We start from the raw sequence: 27,586 nt of genomic DNA, 5'->3' as shown, positions 1-27,586 counted from the left end.
CGTTTAAAGATGCACTCCAACTTCAGGATTTCTTTTTTTGATTTATAAAGTGGTAGCTTTGATACTTCAGCAAATCAAATCACTTGCAAAACACGTCCGTATGCATCAGAAAAACTCATCTGCATGGAGGAGAAATTCAATTTTTCATGGGTTTTAAACTTCAAAGGACAGTGCCTCAGAATTGTAACACATCACCCCGGGGTTTCATGCAGGAGTGAAGATTTGCCCCATTTCCTTTGTGTCGGTGATAGTTTGGCTGAACAAGAATAATGTCGTTGCCTCTAAAATGCTTTGCATCTTTATAGTTGAGTCTACAAAACAGCACACACACATCTGTCCACAAGTTAAAAACTTCCTACTGCAAACAAGTAATCAGGTACAGCCTCAATCTCAGTCTAAATTGTATTCTTTTTTGTTTATGCTTCAAATATTTGGTCAAAAATGTGTTTAACAACACAGGTTTGAAGCTACGTTTTTGTATCATTGCAGAAATAATGAATTTCTCCACATTAACAAACTGCACAGCAGCAGCGTGATGATAAGCTCCATATGGATGTGTGTCACTGCAGCAGATTTTGACTTACAGCACAGTCCCTGTGCTACTCCTCTCCTCAAGCCTGCTCTCCTTCCCATTGGTGGAGTCAGACACGAGATATTAACTAGGTCAATGAGATTCATTTACACTCCTCCAGCAGGGAAACCACAGCAGAGGAGAAGATAGGGAAGACATGACAGAGAGGTGAGAAGCAGAGATGAGAACAAAAAGATGAGGAGGTAGTTCATCTGCTATGGAAGAAGTACGAAGGGAGCATAAAGTGAATGTTCTGACACCAAACAAATGATGTCTGCAGCGACTCTCGCTCAAGTATCGTGACTTAATAAGACGGCGGATATCTCCTACTCAAACCTTTGTAGTAGACAAGCAAAAGACTCGATGTTGGCGTGTCCTATGGAAACATCATTAAGGTCTACTTGTGCATGTGCGGTAAATATTCATGATGCTGAACCCACTCAGGTGCAGCTAATGTAAGAGTAAAGCGTGACGGTTTCTCAGAGATCAAACACAGGTTTCACATGCAGACTGACAGCGTTGTGCATTCACCGAGCGTGCTCCTATTTTTGGTGAACTGATCGAGAGACTTGAATTGTAAAATAAGCAGTGAGTGCCTGTCAGTTTTGGGAGCGTGAGCGGGTGCCAGAAAGAACGTCCTCCTCGTGTTGTATGTTGTCTTCTATGCAGCTCAGAAGTCGGGTCTCGGAGCTGTAAATGATTATACGACACGAAAAATGACCGATACGACTTGATAACAAAATATCATGTGGCATTTTGTGCATACAAACACGTCTGCAATGCGTTTACAGACAGGTTTGACAGTGCTATGGGTGCAACTGGTTGTATGAGACTGAAGTGTTAATAAATGTTGAATGACTGCAGCTTTCAACACTTTATTCATGAAGCAGCCGTGTTGGATTAGTCTTGGATTTGGTTGGTTAGATTTCTCTGACCTTTCATGTTGGAAATCAAACTTGAGGACTTGGAAATTCCAACTCCCAATTTAAAATTGAACCCAGTATATAAGGACTCATTCACCCTCTCAGGATGGCTGGTGCTTGTGGAGATTCAGACATAACTGTTTCTTGAATAAATCAGTACTGATTTTGTGCACATTAGGGTCCAGAGCTTTGAATTCTTGGGAGTGCACATCACAGATGTGCTACTGAACCCCACCCAGCTATGCTGTCATGAGAAAGGCACAACAACTTTACTTTTTGAGAAAGTTCCTCCTCAACTTCTCACAGCATTAGAACGTGGCCACTGGACTAAACTGGACCCAAGGGCTTTGCAGCATTTTGGACGTCCACCTGTGTAGATGCCATCCCCATTCTGCACACCATCTGTTTGAACTGCTGATCCTCCACATAAAGATGCTGAGCTGCTACTCTCTCCATGCTGCTGTACATCTGAGAAGTTCCTGACCAGCCGCTCCACTTCCAATAAAGACTTCAGACTTTTTACTCCTATTTTTCTCCTTATTATTTTCACTATTTACAGCCTTGTGTCTGCTTTATCTTGTTTGTTGTTCACTTATATTGTAGTAAACTCAAGGATGCCTACATTTATTCGTTGTTTCTTCACTGCAGTACAATAACAATAAAGCCTTCCTGAATCTTCCTTCCTGAATCTCAATAAAGTCTCAATAAAGAAAAATTCTGTCCGAACATCCCACCTGATCTCATGACAGAGTGCGATAGATATGTGGTCCAGATTGCAGTTTTACAGTCAAGCCTCAAAACTGGTCCCTTACATTAGGTTTTCTGCTCTTCGTTTCCACACACAGAGACACAGTGAACTACTTGATACGTCATCGTTTCGGCGTTCAAAGAGTCAAGTTTGTCTTGCTTGTCTTATGAGTTGGCCACCGGTGATTGTGCTGCAAGTCCTGATGAAGAGAGCAGGAGATGGCAGAAGATGCTACAGCACAGGCCTTCATGCAAGGCACAGTGAGTTTAAGACCACTCCTGCAGGAATGAAGCAATGCTTTCACTTTTTAAAATATATCTACTTTTTAACTTCACGCTTGGGTTTACAAACAGAATAAATAATGCACATTGTGATGGCTTACACGTTTTACTACTAATGGGTCATGATTCCCGTTGCTGTTCTGCAGAAGACAACAGCAAAGGGACACAGTGCCAGCTCAGACTTTACCACCATGGACTGTGAAACTTCTATGTTTTGGTTATGCGGACAAAACACAAGTTGTCTCACTGAGCTGGAACGTCAGCTGCGTCTGTAGTTTAAAGCACATCAAGTTGAAGCGTCTGATCAGTTTTTGGACATACTGTATCTGCCATCAACTGATGATGCCAAGAACTCTTTATCACAGGATAATACCATGAGCTGGCAGCTGTAAAGCTCCTATGGGACTGAATTACATTTGTAAATGATCTGTTTCGTGCTGTCCTGGTTTGTGAAATATTAGGTGGTAAAACATTAACTGACACAGTTTTTTCTTCACATTTAAAACTAATTTATTTCATTTGGAAAGTGGTCAATGTTTGGGAGTGGTGGGAGAAGGTTACACTGAAAAAGGAAAGCTCAGCGACTCATTAAAAAGAAAACATGAAAAATGAACATGAGCTAATTTAGTGTGAACTTGCACAACACTGAATGACACTTAAAAGCACTGCTCGTAGCTTTTTGATGTGTGAACTGTAGCCTGCATGTAAAAGCAGCTCAATAAACTGAAAAAGGCAAACCACAAAACAGCTGTACAACAAAAAAGGATCAAAAGCTGTACACCTCTTCCCAAATCAGATTCTTGATTGTGAGTGGCTTGATGATGGAAACAAGTCAAACCATATTGTCCAGATAAAGAGGAAGAAATAAGTAAAAGACCAATACAAACTCCTAATTTAAGCTTTCCTGCTGTAAAAGAAAAAGGAGGTTAAATAAACTGCATCCTCTTTGAGAGAGGTAACAATAGGAGATGAGGGAAATGAAGCTCTAAGAGTGGGAATGCATCATAAAACACGCCTGTCGGTAAATCCTTAATCAAATCAGCAAAAATTGAGCTTTCATAGGGGCGGAGAGGTTTAACGTCATGTGACACAATGACTTGTTGGTCAAGATTCCTTACACGGACGCATTGCTTAAAGACTATCACGCGTCATGAATTTCTCACATAAAAGAACTGGTTATTCAAACAAAGAGGTGGTGCATGATAGTGAAAGGAGAAAAAACCAGCACAAAGTCATATATTTCACTAGAATGATAATCAATTACTTCTCTGTCAACTAAGTGACTGATTAAAAGACTAACTGGCCCAGCACCCCTGCTTTGTATCATTTTAAATTAATTTGTGTTGAGGATAATAAAAGATTTTATTATTATTTTTTGAGATTGAGATTTTCAGCTGAAAACCAATTAAAACAAACCCACTTTACAACAATAACTAGTTAAAACCATTCCAACCATCCAGATGTTATCTTAATCCAGAGATTTCTGCCTCCACTCCAGAAGAACAGAAGTGGCACTTGAGCTTCAGCAACACTGCAGGTTTCTAGACATAATGAATGAGTTAATTGAAACCTTATTAACAGAAGAAAAGGCTCCTGTGTAACTGCTCACATGGTCTCACACCACAAGAGAGACCAAATATATTCAAAGACCAGTGTCTAAACGTGAGAATGCATATACACTCTAAATAGAAACAGAACCAGAGTGCGTGTAAATGTCCTTATTTTACCGAGTACTGTCCTTACGTTTGTGCTACTCAATGAGGAAATCTGTCACAAGACATACCTGGTAGTCACTGACAGGGAACAATAGAACACAAAGGATTGCCATTTGGCCCTAATGAAAGATGAATTTATCACGGGGGACTGGGAACACATAATAAATCACCTGATGCTGGTGTTCTGCGTGCTGGCATTTCATTAGTTCCATTTCATTACACATATCAGTGGGCTGTTCTTCAAATGTCAGAGGAGTGAAAAATCTCTCAGATAGTTGCTGTTCACCTTCACACTGACCACACAAAAGCAGACGAAGACAAACACCGTAGCAGCAGCAGATCCCGTCAACCAGCTCTCCTGAACTCTTTAATTTGAAGTTTGTAAGCTGTCATACAGCAGGGTCACAGGGCCCACAGCCGGCTGATTACTGCCATTCTCTGCCTCTCTGTCTCTTTGTCTTTTCCTCTCCAGTTCTCCCCTCCCGTCACAGTGCACCAAAACATGCCGGCCTGTTTTATAACAGCCCTTCTTGTTGGATTAATCCACGCCGGGGTGCCAATCTCTGGGCCAGAATTACACTGCGTAGCCTCCTAACAGCCGAGAACAGTCACGCTGACAGGGCAAGATGGGTTTCAAAGGCCAGAATTGCTCACACTATTTCAGATTTGTTGCCCTTTTAGCACTGAGGACAGAAACTTAATCGGAATTTCTTTTGCTTTCTTAATCATGAAAAGCAATAACAGAGCAATAAGCTTGATGTGTACTATAAATACTTCCTGGTGTCTAAATAAAAGATGTTTTTTTGGTATGTCGAGCCTTGCATGGACCAAAAGATCTGATGCATCAAGAGTATTGTTCATAATACGATGGTTCAGGCCAACTTCTTGGAATGAAATGTCTCCATTTTTTCTCCTGGTTGAATGATTATGATAAACTTGAGCTGTGTTTTCAGATGGAAAGCTTTCATGTGGACGATTTCCAACACTATTTACTACATCTTGTTGCTTTAAAAACTGCATCAATTCACTGAAACCTTTAAAGAGCTTCTTTCAACTCAAATTGTAATCATTTGACTTTAGAGGAGCTGTAAAAGACAACTGAAGAAGACAAATCAAAGACAGACAACAGTACAAAACTCAAAGCAGTGCTGAAGATGTCATGCTTCTCCCTGCATCACATTACACCTGGGTCACTGTCTACAGGGTGTGACAAAAGCAGAGGGAAAGTAACAACCTCTCAATCCAGTCGAACAACATTCTTATCCTCCTCTCTCTCTATCTCTGTGACAGAAACAGATAGCCGATTCAAAGATTCAGTTATTAAAATTGATCCTCAAGCAAGCGGCTTCAGCGTGTTTGCAAACAGTCTCAATATTGTTATCCTCTGTTCATTATGAATGTCTCAGGAACTGAAGACTTTTGCAACACGAAGATTGTTGTTAAAAATCCTTGACAAAAAGATGTGGAGTCCGTATTTTAAGATATTGTGTGTGGAGGCAGCATTAAAGAGCCGGAGTGTGTTTTTCTGGGACGAACCTCCGGGGAACTAAAAAAAATCTGCTATCATTTGGAGCAGCCCTTCGACTACTCCCTCCCCTTTTTTTCTGTGCGTACGAGACAGCCTGTCATCTTCTGCTCATGCATGTATGCATCGTCTCACCCCCCCAGGACTTATAGAACAAGCTGCACAATAACTGCCCTCCGTCACAATAACAGAGCCTGATGTGGCCTCAAAGTCAGCCGTTACAGCCGTCATACCGGCACAATCCCTGCAAATTAAAAAAAGAAAAGAAAGAATTTCTGATGGCAGTTTCATTCCCTTTCAGATGGTTATCAACGTCACAGCAACAATCAAATCTGGACTTTGCACTTGCTGCATTGCCACATCCATAAGAGACATGGATTTGCTGTCACGGTTCCAGCTCGTGCAGCTCAGTTACAGATAAGTTGTCTTTGAAAACAGCAGCGTTGGAAGCACTGGCAGCGAAGGTCATACGCAGAATATAGATTTTAAACCCAGTGGCAGACCTTTTTGAAGACTGGACACAAGCAACCAATAAAAGTCAAAGGGAGACAGCAGAGCTGAGGGACAAACAGAGCAGCACACTTGATGACAGTATAAAAAGAAACAGTGTCATCCAGCTGCCAAGAGAAAGCCACATCTCCGCACCCACTGGCTTGGGATTAGCCTACTTTCTCTTTGCTGGCAGACGGTGAGTTACCTGCTGCTGTCAAAATCGATTAGTCTAAGCAGATGAACTTGAGCAGCATTGAGAATAGCCTCTGCCCATCTTCTTACTCGTGAGACTTCCCTTGCTATTATCAATGCAAATATACTGAGCAGCAGGAGAGAAAGGAGTTAACAGAACTTCATAGACAAAAGACTCAAATCTGTTGAAAGCAGCTAAATGCACAAATTGAGAATTCAAAGTGAATCAATGCGAAATATAGCTTTAAGCTACAAGAATTGAACAGAATGAGGGTGTTTGATTAACAGTAGATGACCTCTATTAAGAAGCACAAGCACAAAATGCTGCATCACTGACAAGCAGAGCCTCGCCACCAACACATAATTAGACCTTTGCACCCTAAAAAAATTATCCCAATGGGACACAGCGGGCAACGGCAACAACGCCTCAGGACATGAAAGTAAACAGCCAGAGGAACACAGTCCCGGGACATGTTGTAAAATTGTCACAAAAGGACCGTTTACTACATTTAACAGATGAGAAAGGTTGTGATTTTAGGTTGGTCTGATCTTAGTGGTGAACACACACACTATAGGCTAAGGAACAGAGTTCCACTTCAGTCAAAACCACTGATGCTTTAAAGTATTCTGGTGATGTTTGATCAATCATGAGCCCAAAAAGAAAATGCTCTATTGAACACGCACAACTAAACTTAGAGAATGGACAAAACTGTGGGCTCAATCTCCAGCCCGAGGCATTCATTTTGTGAAATAATCCACAAACTTTAGAATAGTCACTTTCGGTCTCTCTCTTAATTCCAACAAGATGCTTTTTTAAACTGAAAAAAAGGGTTGAATAATTGACATGTTTAAAGCAGAGGATTTATTTAGGACATTCATAGATTAAAGTTTTGAATTATCATCTTTTTATGTAGACCAAGCTGTTTAAAAATAATGTGTGAGAATGTGCCTCAAGTTGTAGGGTCTGGGTAGAAATGGCTTTTCATGCTCGTTTGTTTGTGCTTCTGAATAGAAGAGTGAGAGGAGGAAGAACATCCAGCTCTTGTTTCAGATGGAAAACAACGTAAGTTGACAGCTGAGCTTAGTAACAATGCGAACGAGAACAGACTTTAACTAAAGGAGCAGAAGTTATCGTGCTGCAGTTTTTCCTCATTGCAAACAAAGAAAAAGCAGCAAAAACAGGTCTCAGGTGTAGTCTCGAGCTACACCTTTGACATCATAAAAGCTTCCTACTTTGTGCTTATATCAGCTAAACCATGATGGGAACTGCAGTCCCTAAACTTACACCACATCCATCGCGACTGATAGGAAAAGAAAAGCCACAATAATAACAAAATCTCTTCACATTTTTACTGAATTTCTACCAAATTAAGACAATTTCTGACTGACAATTTCATTGAGTTCTCATCTCTTTCATTATACTGTATGAACAGAGATCAACATGTAGCTCGCCGAGTTAAGACACATGGCGGAAATGCTGAAAGAGCTTCGGATTAAAAGGGTTAACCAAGAGACTGACAAAAGACTACAGCTTATGCTTGATTTTGCTTTGACTGGATTTAATTCTGTGGCTATGACAGGATGAAAAACAACGCTGGCTTGTCGAAGCTCTTTAGAGACGCACATTTATAGGAACTGACGGCGCCTGTAAACACACCTGAGCTATGAGGAGGGAGGATGTGGCTTCAGGCGGTTTTGAGTCTAACTGGATATCTGTAATGCTCTAACTGAATCTGACTAACTATCTTCGATTAACAGGAAAGAAGCTTTATATGAACAGATTCATATACTGTAGCAAGATTAAGAGACTCATCTAAAATAAAAGATGTGCAGGCAGCCTGTGCATCACCGAACAGAGTAAATATTTCATGCAGGAGATTACCATTGATCTTAAACAGCATCACAGTAACTGAGATTTCCACTCATCTGTGTTAAGAAGCCTGCATCTGTTTATATTAACACCTAATGGCTGGAAATTAACAAGTTCACACGACTGCTGTGATAATTCAGTCAGTTTCACTGTTGTACTGACAGCTGCACTGTCAACAAGATCGTTATTGTCCCACATTTATCCTGCCTGCATTAAACTATTTCTTTCCAGAGTTAACACACTTCTCTGTGTGCAAGAAAGCAAACAAGCAGCCTATGCTCTACCAAGCACACAGAGCCAAGTTATCAGCGTCACTTTTTTAGTGTCTGTTCCACTTGTTCACTGGGCTTCATGAAACTCCGCCGGGCAGCTTTTGTGTCATCTTGCAGACAGATGAGCAAACAGAACCGTAAACATGCCTCTTGATAACAAGCATCTCATCACCATCATCGTCTTACCTCTTTGGTCCTCTCCAGCTCGTTGTGCAGAGCCTGTTTGGAAATCTCCACCTCGATGATCTTCTGTCTGAGCATCTCGTTCTCGTCCTCCGCTCTGCTGCGTTTGTCCTCCACGCTCTCCAGCTCGTTGTGCAAACGCACCGACACGTCTTTGGCAACCTGAGGTCAGTTTGGGTTGAGAAGATGATACAATGTGGGCCCATTAATATTTTACCATACCGGCCTTAAGCACACAAAAGGCAGCTCAAGAATTTAGACACAGATACAGTCAGCCTACACAGGAGCTGCTGTACAAGAAAAATAATTGATTTACATAAACATGATTGCTATCAACATTGGGAAATGAAAGAATTACTCATTTTAAATAACTACATGGAATTGGATTTTAAAACATGAAGAATCATGTGGCCCAGCTTGTTTTTCCTTCATGGCACTGTTAAACATATCATATTCAATCATTCTTTATAAATACTGGATTAGAAATCAAATGAAGCAGACCTTCAGATCCTGCTCCAGACTTCGCAGCAGCTCGCCGTCCACGTGGCCCGTCTGAGCGACCCGCAGGCTCTTCTGCTCGGCCTTACGCAGGCGGTATTGCAGGATGCGGCAGTTTTTGTTGGAGCGGTCCAGTTCCCTCCGCAGCTCCTGCAGCTGATACACCTCCTCCTCCAGATAGCTGTCCCGCACCTCCTCCATCTCGGCCCGCAGCTCGTCCACTTCATCCTGAGAGACACAGATGTTAAAGTCCTCTTTTGCATCCCAATAGGAAACAAAACTGCTGATATCAAACACTTGTGTCAGTATATGTTTGTTTTTTTACACGTTATCAGAAAATGCACTTTAAAAGAGGTGCTTTTAAACTCTTAAACTCTTTTGGTTATGTCACGATTATCTGTTGTTTTCCAACTAAGCAAAACACTTTCTGTTTAAAAAGGTCAAATGTATTGACTCCAACTTTAACTTCTGTTGCTCTAAATTGTGTTTTTCAGGTCTTTTTCTGACAGGAAGATGAAATGTTAACCAGCAGAAAGTTACAAAACTTTCTGGTTGTGATGCAAGTTGCCCTGAGATGACCTTTGTTGTGTTCCAGAAACAGCCCATCATCACTGAACACTGAGTGCATATGCAGACAGTCACCAAAATTAGCTCTATTTTGAAGGTAAGACAACAGATTTTTACCAAAGCTGCAACAATCATTTTCAGTTCCGACAACACAACATACGCTCAGTCTCCCAGTTACACTAAAATGCCCAAATGAGTCACTCTGTCTCAGAGATACCCAGATGGACTAATTTAATTTAATTATGTAACTAAAACATAGCATAGCATTCAGCAATTCAATGACGATTTTTGTTTAATGCTTAAAACGTCCATTTTTAATGCAAAGTGAAACTGATTCTGAATCAGTTTCCTTAAGTACTTAAAGACAAAAATGTTGTCGAAGTTGAAAGTTCAGACCGGCAAGACAGTCCAGGTAAGATTAGAGAGGGAACAATATAAAGAGCTTTTAGAAAATCATTATGTTGACCAAAGTCTTGGAATAACACGGATAAATCAGCTGACAGAACAACAAGTGATAAAATCCATATGCTGTCATGTGAAAAAGAAAGTACGTCCTCTATTAAATCTAAAGTTTTACTTGTCAGGGCTCAATAGAAGACCATCTGGTCCTTACCAGGTCTTAGAATTATGATTAACAATGCAAGACATACTATGGTGTCAATATTTTACTGAACAAAAATGAAGCCGGTGTGAAAAACTATGTACACCCTCACAGCTTCTGGAAGAGTTACATTATATTATGCAAAGGTTAGACCCAGGAGCTACATCTCAGACTCTACAGGCCTCAGTTAGCATGTTAAATGTTAAAGTTCATGAATGTACAGTTAGAAAAAGACTGAACAAGTATGGCTTGTTTGAAAGGTTTCAGGAAAAAAGCCTCTTCATGGCAGCACAACTTCGGTTTGTAAAGTTCCAGCTGAACAAACCACATAACTTCTGGAACAATGTCCTTTGGACAGACCAGACCAAAGTGGAGATGTTTGGTCATAATGCACAGCAGCACGTTTGGAGAAAACTGAACACAGCATATCAGCACAAACACCTTATACCAGCTGTCAAGCACGGTGGTGGAGGGCTTATGATCTGGGCTTCTGCAGCCACAGGACCTGGGCACCTTGCAGTCATTGAGTCTACCGAGAACTCCTCTGTATACCAAAGTATTCTAGAGTCAAATGTGAGGCCATCTGTCTGACAGCTAAAGCATGAGTGAAACTGGGTCATCAACAGGACAATGATCCCAAACACAGCAACAAATCTACAGCAAAATATCTGAAAAAGAAAAGAATAAAGGTGTTGTTTGGTCCAGACAAAGTCCAGACCTCAAACTGACTGAAATGCTGAGGTGGGACCTTAAGAGAGCTGTGCATAAACAAATATGTGTACCTCATTTTAACACCTGTAAGGAGCAGAGGAGCTTTCATTATGTTCTGATACGTAAAAACGACTGTTCTTGTATTTTTTCATCACTCTGCCTCAGGGAACAGTATCATAGTTACAGTTTAGTACTGAAAATTGAATGTGAAGGTCACCCATTCATGAACATTACTTTGAGCTGAGTTTAAGTGGTTTTGGGTTATAAATCTATTGGAGAGGAGATAGAATATGATATACCTTTGTGGATTATGCTAATACTTTCATATGATTACATATGAGTCCCAGTAATGCATGTACTCTGTGTGGTGATGACGTAACATTACTAGTTGGCTCTAAGCATCTTATCTGCTAGATTGGATGCATTCATGCTCGCTGGCTTCCATAAGCACGTGGCATCCCAGTTTGAGTTCATCTGCACTGCTGAGGTGCACCTTTAGTTTGATAAGTGACTGCTAGGGCATCTGTTTGCCATCCGTCTCAAAGAATCAGTTTGCTTTGTAGATTTCCCCTGGGATTGGTGTTCCGCAGGCTCAAACATCTGATGAAAAGACAATTGGGGGGAGGGAAGAGCGGGTCAATTAAAGAAAACTAAATCTATCCTCTTTTGGGAAAGCACGAAGCCCATTGTTATCTGAGGAGGGCCCTGGAGTAAGGAGCTAATGACCTCGCACTCATTCGACCCAATCGATGGCCAGTTTAAAAGCTGAGGAAGAGGCAGGGCAGCATCCTGGGAGCAGGTATATTTAGGGAATATGGCTGATGCTTGTAAAGGGTGTCAGCGTGGTCACCGCTGCTACTTAGTCCTCCCTTTAAAGTGTGGTTATCTTAACTTAGCAGCTGCTGTAATCAATACGAGCATTTATGTGCTCAAACTGAGAGCCAACACTGGCTTTATAGCCGGCTTTTTACGTTATTCAAGCTACTGAAGTAGAGCGTGAGGTGGAAGATTTTCACTTGGTTGCTATTTGAAATTCAGGTCACTAGATGCCACTATTTCTCATGATATCTCACAGAAAGAATCGTTAAACATTAGGAGAGTGAAGCAAGTGGCAATTTCCCCCTTTTGAGTAACTGGTTTCATCAACTTTTGGAGCTTTTTCCTGAAAAATGTAATGTCTTTAAATGACTTAAGTATTCCGCTCTAGACACAAAACAATCAATAACTTGATCATCTCAACAGCAACAAATTTGTTTCAGATCACGTCAATGGTAAGAATTTAGTCATTTTTCGAGGAAACAGCTTCTATTTGGTGAACTGCAGTTTAGTTTGTTTGCAATAAATTAAATTACTTATCATTTAGAATTATCTTTTTTTTTGCACAAAAGGAAGCATTTATTTTTACCAATTAACAGATAAAATAATAAATCACTTAATTATTTCACTGATTCAGGCCCTGTGATGGACTGGTAACCAGTCCAGGGTGCCTCTCGTCCAATGACAGCTGGGATAGGCCCTCCCCACCCAGAGTGAGAATCCTAGTCTGTGTTTATTATTATAATTTGTAGAGGTTTCGCTTGGATTAAAAGGCAAGTGACTGCTAGTCATTTTTCTGTTGACTGGCTACTCCATTTAATGATTAATTGTATGCACATTGCATTTTCCAAACATCTCCCCCAGGGCAAGAAATTAACTGTTTAAAATAGGAGCATCTGCCAGCCAAAAACAGATGAAGGTTCACATTCACCAGCTGCTCAAGAGTATATTAATGTTTTCTTTCAATCTGAACTCAACCGAACACTTTTAAATTTGAGCAGAATTTGGTTGGTGGTTATTTACCATTTCATTCTGAAGAAAAATAGATAAAAAGCAACAGCAGTGGGTGGGCTCCCCTGTTATTTTGGGGGCATGGGGGAGGTGAGAGGCCTCAGAGACCCAGCTGGCAGACTGACATCCAGGCAGGAGGGTGTTTGAACCGCCCTCACAAGGGACATCTGACTGTTATCAACTCCCGTGGGATAAAGTCATTACAGCAGAGCCAGTAAAGCTGATTAACTCTCTTGTGTCTCTACCGAGCCAGAGAGAGGCACAGCAGACATGCGCGATCAAGTTTGAAATAATACTCTCATTGGTGACATGCAAATAAACCTGCTTTGCATTTGGGGGAGAAAAGAAAAGCTGCAATATTGTTTGCTGCATTAAGTCTTTGCCTGTCCCTGCTTTGACTTAAGGGGATAATGGTCTACTTTCAGAAGGGGGAAGGACAGGAAGCTACACTAAGATCTTTATACAAATATTAATTTTAAAAGGACTTTTCTATATATGAGTTTGTGTGGCTCTGTTGTGTTTACAAGCTGGACAAAATATTGGAAAAATGATGGATGTGTAGTCGGCACAGTCTGCTCATATCCTAATAGGGACAGATGTAATTCCCTCTGTCCCAAATGCAACATAATGTTGAGTCTTTCTGTCAAAGCAGACTTTGCTGACTTGGCAAATATAATAGAAAAGAAAAAAAAATCGAAATTAAAATGGGAACACCAGGATGAAGACGCGATTAATAGATGTCCCATCAATAAAGGTCAAATCAGCAGGGAAGCCTGCAGGGATTAAACACATGACATGATGTATGGATGATCAGGAGGAACATGTTTGCAGCTGACAAAATCAAAATGTACGGTGCTGCTGTTTAATGAGCAACTGCAAGCTCCAGAGAAGCTGGATCTGTCCTGAGTGAGACTGGTGTTGGTGTTTTGTTTTGACAGCTGTCTGGTTGGAGGCAGCAGGAAGCAAAAGTGCTGCATTTTAAATGCAATAAGAATCCCGAGATTATATGGAGCACATGCAACACAAAAGCCACTGTTTTTCCCAATTTGCTAAAATAAACATGTCCATACCTTGAGGTAGTCGTTTTCAGATCTCAAATCTTCAATTTCCCGCAGCAGGTCCTCCTCCTTCACATCCTTGGCGCCTGGCAGTTTGAATTGTGCGCTTGTGGAGTGTTTCTCCGGTTTGTGTTTCTCTCCGTGCGACCCCGGAGCGGGCTGAGCCTGAGACATGTCTCCCTTGGCGAGAGAAGCCTCGCCGGTGCGCGGCGGAGTAGCAGCAGTGGCTTCTGTGCGCGGAGGATTATCGGCTCCCAGCTGATCCCGGTCACTGGAGCCGGTGCCGGACTCTGCGTCGCTGCTAGCGGCTGGTGCCAGCCTCTGCTCGTCCGACAGCGGCTCGGACGGGCAGTCTGACAGGTCTGAGCTGCTGTCGGTCTGGCTGACTCGGCCGAGAGGCGCTGCGGTCGGTACTCGGATCGGGGATCCATGACTGGGAGGGCCCGGAGACCCCGCGGCTAGTTTCCCCTTCTTGCCTTTGGTGAGGATCGGACTGCTGATGGTGTCCGGTTTGATGCTGGCCGCTTTCGGCTCAGCTGCTGCATGTTGGGGCGCCTTTGAGGGCTTTTTTGTGACGGTAGACTTGGTGCTACTTTTAGTCGTGGCTGGTTTCTCTTTCGTGCCGGTTGTGTTGCGCCTGGAGCTGCGGTGCGCTAAGGAAACCGTGGCAGACTGCAGCTTGCCGAGTTTGGGAGATTTTGGGACGATGGCAGGTGGTTTGGTGGAGCGGGAATGCACATCTTTCAGGAAAGGTCTGGCCGGGGAAGGCGCTCGGTTCAGTCTCTTCTTCTCCAACTGTTGGCTCTGCGGTTTGGTGTCGCTGCCAGAGCCATTGGAGCTCTCCATTATACACCGACACCGGCAGCAGGAGGGTGAGGAAGGAAACGGTCAATCCACGGCACCGCGGAAAATCTCTGACATGCGCCACCAGAAAAGCAGCCAGGTTTCTCTACCTTCTTCCTCGTCGGGCTGGGGATGCGCATCCTGCGTCGTGCTGGATGTTTTTTTTTTTTTTTTTTTTTTTTTTTACTCCATCCTGACATTCACCAGGTTGTCATTGTAGTCCCCTCTCTGTAGACTCTTCAGAGGAAACGCTGCTAGAAAAAAAACGGATTACAGGCACGGACGGGCAGAGTGACAGGTTGCATCTGCAGACAGGGCTTGCGAGGCTCAAGTTGAAAACCGAGGAGTCAGTCGGAGTCACATCGAGTCTCTTTCTTCTTCCGCGGACCGAGTCTCCATCCCTCTTTCACAGGCTGTATGTGTCGGACCACCGTGTTTCGTTCTCCTTCTATCTGTCATGTAAAATCTGCAATCGCTGCGGCGTCAGGCGCGTCGCCCGTGATTTTCTGCGAGGCGCATGCGCTGCTGCTGCCTCACAAGCACCCGAGCACACCCGTTGTTTTCTATGGGACCGGGCGGGACCAGCTCTGGTACGCATGTCCGAATAACACACCCACTCTTGGCTACTGAACACCTTCACACAGATTGCACTCACTGGAACCAATACTTCTTCAAGACGATCGTTTGGGGCTTTTCCTGAAGAGTGAAACGTGGCTTTCAAAGTATCCAGGAAGACACCCGGAACCCCAGAGGCTCAAAAACAGACACATCCACATAGTAAAATGAATGAAGACAAAAAAAATTCTAGTAATAAATATAGACATCTTTAATCGCATTTCATTAGTTCAAGAATGCCACAAGTTATAAATACAACAAAACTGCTTTGAACATGCCAAAACTTTCCAAAGACTTATAACAGGTTTAATACAAAGTACAGTCTTCCATCTTCAAGGATATATGTTGCAAATAAAAGCATTTTTTAAATGTATATTTTTTAAAAATGAGTAGTATAAGGCTTGGCTATTAAAACAAAGTCCACAAGGTTAGTGCCAAGAAGTCAGAGGAGGACAAATGAATGGTTTCATTCCCAAATAAAGACCACTCACTGAAGAAATGCTCTCACGTCCAAACACAGGAGATAAAACTCCAACGTTGCAGATAATTCGTCTGCAAAGGGCTTCTGCTGGCTGATAATCTTATTGCAAAATGTGCTTGAGTGACAGCAAAATTATCAAATTTCAACCCCTTTATTTTGGTATGAAACCGCTCATCCGTTAGAGTACAACAATGTGCCATTTTAAGCCCCCAAAAGCTTAAACTTAACATAAAATTACATTAAATAATTGAAAGAAAGAATGAAAGAAAAGTCAGTTTGAGTCGTTTCAAATCAGATCCTCTGAGTGGGCCCCTTCTTCACCCTCAGATTCTAGCTTTTAACCCCAGAATGTCACAACAAAACAAGACACACTCGCAGTGCTACACTGCTAATATTGCAATAATCTCAAAACAAAAGACGGAAGAATTAAAAGAGTGTTATTGTCTACAAACACAGGAGGGATGATATTTATTGTGCAAGTAAGGGGACGTCTGTGGTCCATAACAAACTGTCAAAATCCTAAATTGGTGGAAAAAAAAGACCTAAAAACCACAAACGTCTTCCTTAATAATTCCTTGTTTTCACAACGGCTCTAAGAACGAGCAATCTACGTTCAATTATGCCATCGTTTCCACCTCTTACCCTCAGCTGTGTTGCTACAAAGGCCCAAAAGGGACAAACCAAACACTGAGTCTAAAGTGGATCTTTTACATTCTCCACAGCCCCCTTAGCTTTTCCTAAATGCTTGGCAGGTAATGGTCAGTTCGTCGTGATTCACACCCTCACCACATCCTAAACACTGGAACTTTAATTTGTTATGAAACGCAACACAACGCGAGTCTGTCGTCAAGGGCGTGTGCAGCCATCACTTGATCAAAGTTTCCTGAGTCGTTCAAACACTAAACCAACCTTCTTGCACTTTCCCCAACCAAAAGGGAAACTAACTCTCTTCCTTCAGCTGTATCTGAATTCAGAGGAAAAACATCAAACACTAAAGATATTAGTAACAAAACAAAGTCTAAAACCACGTGTTAGCTTTTCACGGTCTCTATTCCCTCTGATTAGACAGTAACGCACATTGAGAATTCCCCTGTACAAACACAAATCACTCAAACACTACATTACCCATCATTCCTTGCATCTCCATCCCACTTACAGAAAGGGTGTTTATTTAAGAGCTCAGAGCAGCCACTACTGAGGCTTTTAGATCTTTATTAGTGCTAAACCTTCCTTTCCTGCGTGTCAGCTTTACCAGGAAGATGGATTGTAGTGCAAAACATTACAAAATTATACAAATTTGAATCAAGCTGTTCCAGCCACTTTAACACTTTAAGGCAGAGCAAATTAAACTGATATGATCCCCACCACACAACCACCTACTGTTGGCCACAAACATCTGCGCCTTGTCCAGTCATTACAGCGACACACCGTATTTACACCATGTGCTTTTGTTTATCTAAACTCATCCTGTCACTTGGTAATAATATATATTAATAAGTATATAAAACTAGTGTACCTGTAGACCCAGAGTTTAAACTGAAGTGGGGAGATGTGAGATGTTGCAATCCCTTTTTTGTGAACTTGAAAATGCAGCGATAACAGACCGCTGGGCAGAATCAGACAATGCTTAAGATGGAGGGAAGTATGTGTGATGACCAGAGAAAAAAAAAGGAAGAAAACAAGCTGTAAGGCCCTCAATAATCCCTCCTCCTCAGGAAATGTACAACTGCTACCAGAGGGCTCTCTGCTTGGAAGGCACCTGTGGGGCACAGCTAGCCTAACCATCTGAGCAATGAGGTAGTCTGGGTCAAGTGTAGACAGAAAGGTGGTAGGAAGATAGTGATTCTCCAGGCCTAAGTGTTAGTGTGCTGCAGGTCATAGTTTTCAGTAACAAAACAGGAGAAGTATAGAAGAAGGATAATACTGCTTGTTTGAGAGTCCATGCGGCTGTCAACAACTCCAAAATGCTGCTGGATGCTTCCCCCTGGTGGCCAGATTGGTTCACTGCATGTGAGAGTGAGTGGGTGTGCTTTGTGTGTGAAGGGTGGGGAGGGAACCACCCCGACTCTCAGCAACAGCGCATGCGGGGAGGGGGTAACTCCGGGGGCACTTCTGGTTCAGGCTGCAGAGACAGGACGCTGTTGGAAAGCTCCTTGTTGGGAACTTCCAGTGGCATCTGTGGGATCAGGGACAGAGTCACATCGACTTAGTGTAGCAGTCGGACTGTTCAGTGCATCAATACATAGATAACAAAAGATTCCTCAAAGCAAAGAGAAAGAACAGAGGAAGATAACTTTACCAAAATAAAGTACATGGAGCAAAGGCTGCAATGGTACCCATCAATAAAGAAGATCTGTTTGGTCCTGAAAACTGTGCATATTTGCTTGTTCGGTGCATTTCAGTTAAATCCGTGATGAAGACCACCAAAAAAAAGTGTTCCTCAACTTCTCAGCAGACTCTGCAGCTGTTTTGTGGTAAAACCTAGACTGTGTAAAAGATCTTAGCTTGAATTTAAATGCTGAACTGCTGATGTGAACATTCAACTAAAAGACTATTGAAATTATCTTTATGAGCGATATAAAATATGTTTAATATATTTAAGAAATGACTGTAGGAAATCTAATTGAACTAACGTAAAACCGAGCAGGTCGTTGCTACATTATCATTATTATCATTATCATTATTATGTTTTAACTTGATTGTTCAAGTTAAAACATTCACGTCTGCGCAGCTTCTGAATGTATTCTTACGAATACAATATTGGAAATCATAACACACTAACCTTGCTAAGAATGTCATCCACGAGCTTCAAGAAGATCTCGTCCACATTAAAGTTATCCTTGGCACTAGCTTCGCAGAAGCGCATTCCACTTATCCGAGAGGCAAACTGCGAAACCAAGAAAGTTCAGTCAGCATTATGTGTATGAAGCACATGGAAGTCCATGTTCAGGGATGTTCCACGTTAAAACCAAAGAAAAGTTGTGGTTCTGTGCGGTATGATGGAGAGTTTGTGTTCTGAACCCACCCGCTCTCCTTGTTGTCTGGAGATGATGCGATCAGCCTCACAGTCCAGCTTGTTCCCAACCAGCAGCAGCTCTGCTTCTTCTGAGGCGTACTGACATGAAACAGAGAGCAGAGCAGAATAACATCAGCACAACCAGTAAGCTCTCATTTCACACAACAACTTGGGTTTTCAACAATTTACAGTGTAACTTGGCACTGCTACTTTGCAGTTTTTCAGTATTTCCTTTCCTTGACTTTGGGGTGGAACTTCCTTCAAATAAATGTATAAATTATCTCAAAGTATTTGGTACCACAAGTTCTGCCCATTAAAAGGAAAAATGCCCTTAAAAACACACAACTAGCTCATGCAAGAGCTGCAAAGTACTAAGCTCGCACTGTGCAGAGTTTAGGCATCTAGCAGCAAAGTTAAAGGTTACAACTAACTGAATACTCTTTACTTCACCCAACCCTTAAAGCACGTATTAGAAACAATGGCCAGGAAAAATGTTTAAGGCAGTCCCTTGTGTTTGGTTTATTGGTTTTGGGAAGGTGTAGCAACATGGTGGTGTAACATGAGACATTCTGGAGGAACCATCTGTAAATATAAGGCATATTGGAAATAAATAAAGAGAGATTCTTTGGGTACTCTGATGGTTACAGGAGCTGAGAGGCTCCCTGAAGGGCTTTTTCCTCTTGTATTTGCACCAGAAATGAACAACACAGGTGGTAGCTGAGTCCAAATAACTCAAGTCCTTTGCTGCATATATGCTCAATAAATCCTGGGCTTGGTTTATTTTTCTTTATTCAATACGGCACCATTTCTCAAAGTGGTGTCTTTGTAAAGGTGGGCTCCAGTGTTGCTTTTGTACGTTAACCAATCACAGTGCAGTTACACAACAAATGTTTTTCATAGTCTTTGAAATGCCTCCAAAGAAAAAAAAGACCCAATAAATGGAGTTCTATAAAGTACAAATCCGCCGCAGTTCCTGCAATATGTACACAAAAAGGGAGGATTCCCCTCCAATAGTTGTAAAAACTATGAAAAGGTCCCCGAGGCATGAAAACACCAAGAGATTTGTAATGCTTTTTCACATGAACATACATTTATATCGATTCCTCACGAATAAACTCAACCGTGGAACTTTTCAACAAAAGGGAGAACAGCAAAGTGAATATGATATTAAGTTAGGTAAATATGAACATTTTGTACTTTAATAAGAGGGAAGAATAAAGCTGTGCTTTTATTTACCTTGTCTATCATTTTCATCCATTTGGGAAGGTCATCAAAAGTCTCCTGTTTGGTAAGATCGTATACAAGCACTATTCCCTTGGCTCCTCTGTAGTAGGCCGATGTGATGCTGTTAAACCTCTCCTGGCCTGCAGTGTCCCTGGAAGAATTACATTTAACCAAACTTAATAAGAAGTCATGTGAGTGGAGTCAAAGATACTTCAAATCTCAAACGGCTGATTAACTCGTTTATTTTTCTAAAATTCTTTAAACATGACTGTCATTAGCAGGATCATGTTTTTTAAAAAAAAGAAAAAGAAAGATGGTAATGAAGAATGACTTCTGTGGAATCTTGGTATCACAGATCAACACTGATGATGTCATTTTCCAGGAGTCTGTAGTTTCCTCAGTTAGTTTACATGACACTGAATCATGACCATTGTTTGAGCTAAATCTGGTGTTCACATCGTCATTATCTGAAGATAAAAAAAAAAGAATCACAAAACTCAAGAGTTTGGCTCAAAAAAAGTCTTTTACACTTTGAGGATGGTCATTTTCAAACCAGTGATTACACGTCAGATGCATGCTTTCAAAACGAATCTGCTGCATTTTGTTAATTAACCCTTTGATTTTGAACAAACATGCACTGCTTGATTTGACTCAGCTGATCATCTGAGGATTAACAGCATGACAAGCATTCTTAGCCACACTCACAGTGCAGAGTTACTGTACCTTCAGCCAGCTAGCATCTCTCCCTTCCCCATGTGAGTCACAGTCAGGTTTATGAGCAGCGGGGTGGACAGAGACAGCAGCACAATGGCAGGGTTAGGTAAGGCTGGGCGTAGCGGCGGTGGAGCTTGATGAGAGCATGTCAACGCGAGAGACCACACACAGTGCCGACAGCGATCCTGACCGGACAGATCGAGGACGGGCAGAGGAGTGTGGTAAAGGGTGGAGGTGACAGGAAGGTGGAGGGGTGTTAATGAGCAGGAAAAATGTGTTAGTGAACCAAGCGTTGGAGTTCCCACAATGTAGCCAAACACAGTCACATAATCAATATAGAGAATGTATTCATAGATTTGTCTGAGCCAGTCAGATTTTCCACATTCTCGTCATGTTTCAGATTCAACAAGCTATTTTTCTTCATAATCATTTTTCACGCAAGTTCTGTTGAGTGTTTTCAACATGTGTTTGAAGCAGATTATGTAAATGACTGAGCTCAAGTACTCAAGTATCATGTCCCTCGACTACGGCCATTTCTACACCCTAAGCATTGTCTTTAAACGCGGCTACGTCCTCAAAAACAAGATGATTCAATCTTTCCCACTGCCAGCAGTTGTGTTCACCCTCAATGCCCTCAGGGCTATATCTTATACAGAACCGGCCCAGCAACTCCCACCAACCCCCCCGAAGACGAGCCTGAAGCTACAACATGAAGGTGTGTCCTGCGGGCTGCGGTGGATCACAGGTTCTGATGAGCATGACTTTCTGAGATAACTGAGGTGGTTTATCATTTCTGGCCGAGACTGTAGATGTCTGGTCCACAAAGCGAGATTGATCACCCCAATGAAAACTAGTGTGTGCACCCCCGTGTTGTCATCCCACCAACGCCGTTCCAAGGTGGTGCAGAGTCATTTTACACCGACTGAAGGTGGATTAAGCACTCTTCCGATGCACTCAAAAGCCAAATGTTAGTGGGTTTTAAGAGAAAAGTAAAAGAAGAAAAAATTGGGAATTACAGATTAATTTGGATTAATCAATGATAAATCAATGCATCTCTAATTCAAGCTCCATATTGATGGGGAGCACCAGTGGAGACACTCTCAGGTCTCACCAGAGAAACCCCACACTGCAGTTTATCAGTTTTTACAGGTGAGACACTGGCTGGGTTTGTCTGGGGTTTTCAGAGTTTTTTCCAAAATGCAGTCATGTACTTTCTTGGCAGTGTGCTGGGGTGCATGTAAACATGCATCAGAGCCAGAGTTTCAGAGCAGTCTGGAATAGTTTTCACTTATTGCTCTAAATTATACTGCATCCATCTTTCCCTCCATCCTGGTGTGTCTCCCAGCCCGTGTTACAGAGCAACTTTTTCACTACGTCTGACTGCAAAGATGATACTATAGAGATGGGTGATCCTTCCATTTAGGAATAATGGGAAAAAAATGGGCTTGGAGCCTTCCTAAGAATGAGCCTTGCCACAATCCTATCTCTAGATCTACAACCAATTCTTTCAACCTCATGACTTCGTTTTCTTTCTGGCAAAGGTGTTTTCCACTTAATTATGTCCAATGAACTCCCATCATCTCAAAGATGGCTGTTAAAAGTAGAATGACCCAGACCTCAGCTGTGAGTTTCATAAGAAAGGACGAGAATACTTGCATAAAGAGAATATGTATATAGGATTTGTGTAAAATAAATGAGCAGTTCTTTGCTTTGTGATAATACAGAATGCCTTCTATATTCAGTCAGTACTGAAGCCTTCCTAATGGAGAATGTTCATCAGCTCTTTACTGGTTGGATAGTAAGTGCTTTCAAAATGTGATTAGAGCCAAGTTGGAGTCACAAGACAGAAGTAAAGACTTAACAGAATCAAATAACAACATCCCTGTTAGTGACGGCCTTCTGGAGCAAAAACAAGAGTCTGGTCCAACCCCTCCGACTCAATGCATATTTCTCAGATTTCTCACTTCTAAATAGTATTTTAGAACAATGAACAAAAAAATAATATCTGATGATCAAGTTGCAATCGTACCGACTGTGTGATATCAGTGTATGAAAATCTGCTGTACAGCCATCCATTTCGAGACATTTAAGTCCATTTTTCCTGTGCAACTCAGATTATTTCTTCAGAGAAATCAGATAATTTAGTGCCACCAGAATCAACTACTATCTATTAGTGCTCTGAAGAGACTGTATGAGGATGTCAGTGCAAATTCTGAACAATTATCGACGATAATAAAGATGTGTTGGATCAGAGGAGGTGGAAGAAAAACAAAGACGACTTCCAAACGAGGCCAGTTGTTGTACATGCAAAAGTTTAGAGATCTACTGAGTGAATATTTAAACGATAGCCTCATCAGGTGGGTGTGTAACATACAAAGGTCTAAGCTATTCTCACCAAGCAGAAACGGCCGCTACTTCAACCACAAGGACATAAAATCACACCGATATCCCACATTCAAACACAGGCATCAACATTTCAGAACTGTATTAAAAATCTTAAAATAAGGGCAGTGATGGGTTGTGACATTTTACTGACCTTTGCAAAATTATTATTACCATCATGTGCATTTCTTAATTATGTGTGAAAACCGTGACTTACGGATTCAAACTGGACACATAAAACAAAATCCAGAAGCTCATAAAACTACCTGATGCAACCAAGAATGAACTGGTCGGTAACTTCAGATAATGTGCCGAGGATGACTTTGTGCAGCTTGCATCAAATTAAAAGAAACATTTCCACACGAACCAGCTTGCTTTGAATGCACGAACTGAAATGCAAAAAAAAAAAAACATGCCGAATGCAAAGCTGAAAGGCACTCAGTCGGGTATCGTTAGGCCCTTTTTGTTAGAGCTGCTTGCAGGGTGACAGGACAGACAGAGGAAATGCTCCATGCAGAAGAAAAAAGAAGCAACACCTCTGCCCTGATACTCACCATATCTGTAGTCTGATCTTCTTCCCCCTCAACTCTACTGTCTTGATTTTGAAGTCAACTCCTATGAGAGAGAAATCACAACAAACATGTGAAGGCTGGCAAATACCAGCATTTCCTGCGCTGCTTTGGTTCTACACGGGCATACTTTATACGCTACTCAGATTTATAATAAAATAGTTCCTTAAAAGTATTGCAATGGACTGAATTATACATTTCTCAAGCGCCGAAATTTGGCAACAAACAGGTTTTCAGGTTGTAAAACTAGATGGAGGGTTTAAACATGTGTAAAAAAATCATATGATTAAAAAAAACAGCATTTTCAGACAGACTTGGCTGACCGTCAAAGTCTTCCATCTACAACACCTGATAATAGGAGCATAATATTAGTGAGGCACGGCTGTGTCATGGAAATGACCGGGCACAAAATGGAGCTTGGGCGCAGCAGCTGCTTGTGTGTGACTATTTTAGGAGTGGACATTATGGTTGGCTGCTGCACTTGTCACAGGACTGTTTATCCAATTCCACAAACAAATATCTCATTACTTTTAAGTATAAAATGGTACACTTTTTAAAGGTGATCTTGTCTTTGATAAGAGAAAAATGTCAGAAGTAATAAATAACTTATTTTAATGTAAATTATGGCAGTTTATAAATTTATTCAAGGTGGCCCTACACTGGACAAGACTATGCCGTCATTTAGGTGCGCAAAACAGGCTCAGAAAGACGCCCAGGTTAATGATATACGGAGAATAACCTTTTTTAATAATATGTTCAAATAATTAGGACACACATACTATTCCAAGCCATCAATGTGCATAAATAAGTGCGAGAAATATTAGCGTATTTACCTCATAGCAACATGTTGACTGTTTGTTAGCTTGAACAAATTTATTGTTCGAGTTAGCTCAATTTAGCCAGCTTTAGCTATTATTTAACCTCTGTGCAGTCCCTTTAGACTATAAACTAAGAGGCAGAATGATTACTACGTCCATGCCAAGGTAGTTTAAACATTTTTTCACCAGTAAGTAGTCGGAGCCCTGCTACTTGGTTGGATAGAAAGTAAACAAAAACAAGTCCTGTAAACGCATCCTGTCCTCACCTACGGTCGATTTGCAGGCTTCGCAGAAAGTGTCATCGGTAAATCTCTCCATGAGGCTTGTTTTACCAACACCACGAGAGCCAATAATTATAATTTGGAGTTTGAAATCAGCGGGTCTGGGAGGCATCTTCCTGCGGCGTGACTGAGCCCCCAACGCGGGAGACGAGTTAGCGGAGCCCCCGCCACCGGCGGCGGCCCTCCGCGGTATGTCATATCTGGGATCCATCAGTAATTCCACATTTGTGATTACGAAAAGAACAGACAAATACGACTAAACGGTTACAGAACCAAAGTAATTCGCTGCTTCCAACTTTCTTTTGTCGGTGAAGAAGTTTGGGAAAGTTTGTCACTCGCCGACAGTTGTTGTTCAGCCATTAGAGACCGGGGTCGTCTTACGTAATTTCCGCTTCCGGTTAGGTAGATATTAAACGTTTTTAAAAAACTTAGTTTTTCTTAAAGATAACTAAAGAAACATAGCCCTCAATCATTTTCAATTCGTTTCAAATGTGAATATCCAGCATCTATCCTTATGAATAGAGACACTTTACAGCCAAAGCAGGGATTTTGCACTTTTGTTCTGATGTTCCCAAAACCAGGTCATCAACAAAATAGTCAATAAATATCAAAGTTCACCCTATTCTGTCTGAATTAGCTTTCAGGACCAAGTTTGAGTGGCGAATGTGAACCAAGTCTTTGCAATGCTCAAACTCAGGTCCTCACACACGGTGCAATGTGGCTGAGTATATCATCTGATGTGTGGCCATATGTGGCTATATTCAGATGGCTACTTTGAGGTGCTGAAGTCATTTAATTTTTGTTTAACCTAGTCTTTTTGGGGGTTCCTTCTCTTTGTTCAGGGTATAATGACAGAAGATGCAAAACACTGTATTTTGGCAAAGATAAACTTTTTAAAGACGAGTTATAAAGGAATTATCGAGGACATGTCAGTGCAGCTTTAAAGTGATAAAAGACGTACAAAAGTGCAAATCTTTGTGGCCTAGCAGCTACTCAGTTATGGTACTATTTTCAAAATAATCGCCAACACACAGATCAGGGGGAATGAATCTGGTTAATGACGCCATAAAGACTTGTGTGTAGATTTGAGATAATCCCCTGCCCAAATATGACCCCATAGAGCGTTTGTTATGCAGGTTGACATGTCCCATCTTTGAGGAATGCGACCTCTTTTGGTTATACAAGCAACTGTATGGGAATTGTAAAAATGATCTTTCCCTATCTCTAAACAAGCAATACTATTGTATAAACCCAACTGACAAGTGACTAAAGTGTTGCAGTAACATGTTTTTAACTGAACGTAACTAAGAAATCAAAAAGGCTGTTTTCATACATTTGTCTTGAATAAGTGTCATAAACACATGCGTAATTAAAAGCATCATGCTTTACCACATCGTCCAACTTCACCTCTTAAGTCGTGTGAAGGGTTTTGTGGCTTCTTAAAGGAAACACTTGATAATGATGTCTGCTTTGATGTGTTTAACATATTTTACCCTTAGATATGACCCACAACAGGATGCTGTTAAAGGTCATATTTATATATGAACAAAGGAGCTTTATGATCCTTTCAGTTGGACACTTTTTGGAAAAAAAAATATTTCCTTAGTATTTCACAAGAAGTGGACAGTTTTTGAGTGGGAGCTTGTTTGAGTCAGAGGTATTTTGGAGGCAGCTTTTGCAATCATCTTTCTTATCAAGACACTTCCAGTTTATGTCTACATCTCATCCTTGTCGCTGTGTCTACATTTTACATAAGATGTAATGTTATTGAAAAAAAAAAGATTCAGTGGTGTTGAGTTTTTCTTTTATGTCCGAGGAGACTTTTGTGGATGTTGCACATATTTCTGAATATTTCCAAACAGGACAGTGGTCCGCACTCACAGCCAGGAGGTTCCCAGTTTGAAATCTAGCCTGTGCCTCCATGGAGTTCCTCTTGGTACTTACACCTGGAGTCCAGAAACATGCACGTTAGGTTGGTGACCCTGAAATTACCCTAGATTATAGTGTGGTAGATTGTCTCTGTTAGTCTTTTGATGGAGTAGTAATGTGTAAAGGGTAAAATTTAACAGCAAAAAATATATATTTTCTTTTCAGATCATAATGGTACATTTTAGCAATGACAGATGCACATTTCTTCTTTCAGAAGTATATACAAGAAGTCACAAGAATAAACCGATCTTCAAGATACATTCCTGCACCATGACCAATAATAAACGAAAAGAGTTTAATATAAATGTTTGTTTTAATACAAAATAACTCGGAAAAGTAGTTTCTGTTTAAAACACACAGCACCAGTCCACATACTAACACAAACACACACGAAAAAAGAAATTACATAAAAATGCTGATTTTTACCTGAAATATGGGCATGGTAATGAGTTATTGTGCTCAATTATTGGTAGACATGTAAAAGTACATACAGTATTTTAAAAAGCAACATTGGCACATTAAAGATAAAACCATGATAAGGGTTTACAGAGCTGGGTGCTTGTTAACGATATCTTCATAGAAATTTCTGGAAATAAACGTAAACAAATCACAGCTTCCGGTCCACTTGCACTCCAGCCGTTCTGACGTGTTGTTTGTCCTCGGCGGCACCCGTAGGCTGC

At 41.4% G+C, this 27,586-nt stretch overlaps 2 protein-coding genes across 6 annotated transcripts in view; both read right to left on the bottom strand.

The window, feature by feature from the left end:
• Positions 1 to 15,445, bottom strand: part of LOC140268284 (microtubule cross-linking factor 1) — a 77,033-nt gene extending 61,588 nt beyond the window's left edge. For all 5 annotated transcript variants that reach the window (XM_072363052.1, XM_072363053.1, XM_072363054.1 and 2 more), the window contains exons 1-3: positions 14,047 to 15,445; positions 9,274 to 9,498; positions 8,776 to 8,934 (exon numbers count right to left, since the gene is read on the bottom strand). In XM_072363052.1, the coding sequence (XP_072219153.1) occupies positions 8,776 to 8,934; positions 9,274 to 9,498; positions 14,047 to 14,880 (1,218 nt within the window). In that variant the 5' untranslated portion in view covers positions 14,881 to 15,445. The remainder of the gene's footprint in view (positions 1 to 8,775; positions 8,935 to 9,273; positions 9,499 to 14,046) is intronic.
• Positions 15,446 to 15,685: 240 nt separating this feature from the next.
• Positions 15,686 to 25,359, bottom strand: rab12 (RAB12, member RAS oncogene family). The gene is made up of 6 exons (XM_072363317.1): positions 24,963 to 25,359; positions 23,864 to 23,924; positions 20,226 to 20,364; positions 18,999 to 19,088; positions 18,756 to 18,860; positions 15,686 to 18,149 (listed from the first exon to the last, which is right to left on the bottom strand). The coding sequence occupies exons 1-6, from the start codon at positions 25,186 to 25,188 to the stop codon at positions 18,042 to 18,044; spliced, it is 729 nt and encodes a 242-aa protein (XP_072219418.1). The 5' UTR covers positions 25,189 to 25,359; the 3' UTR covers positions 15,686 to 18,041.
• Positions 25,360 to 27,586: the final 2,227 nt, after the last annotated feature.

The sequence above is a fragment of the Leuresthes tenuis genome, unplaced genomic scaffold (assembly GCF_036924035.1).
Source record: "Leuresthes tenuis unplaced genomic scaffold, fLeuTen1.0.hap1 SCAF_14, whole genome shotgun sequence".
Taxonomy (NCBI): domain Eukaryota; kingdom Metazoa; phylum Chordata; class Actinopteri; order Atheriniformes; family Atherinopsidae; genus Leuresthes; species Leuresthes tenuis.
Note: the sequence above shows the minus strand (reverse complement) of the source record. Positions and strands in the feature narration are given on the sequence as shown.

Bases quoted from the DNA above. Each gene is read 5' to 3' on its own strand.
- rab12 (XM_072363317.1), bottom strand. From the start codon at position 25,188: ATGGATCCCAGATATGACATACCGCGGAGGGCCGCCGCCGGTGGCGGG. The intron at 19,089-20,225 runs GTAAATAAAAGC...GTTTCATGTCAG, and splicing joins GGATGAAAATGATAGACAAG to TACGCCTCAGAAGAAGCAGA. The intron at 18,861-18,998 runs GTGGGTTCAGAA...TTGGTTTCGCAG, and splicing joins CCAGACAACAAGGAGAGCGG to TTTGCCTCTCGGATAAGTGG.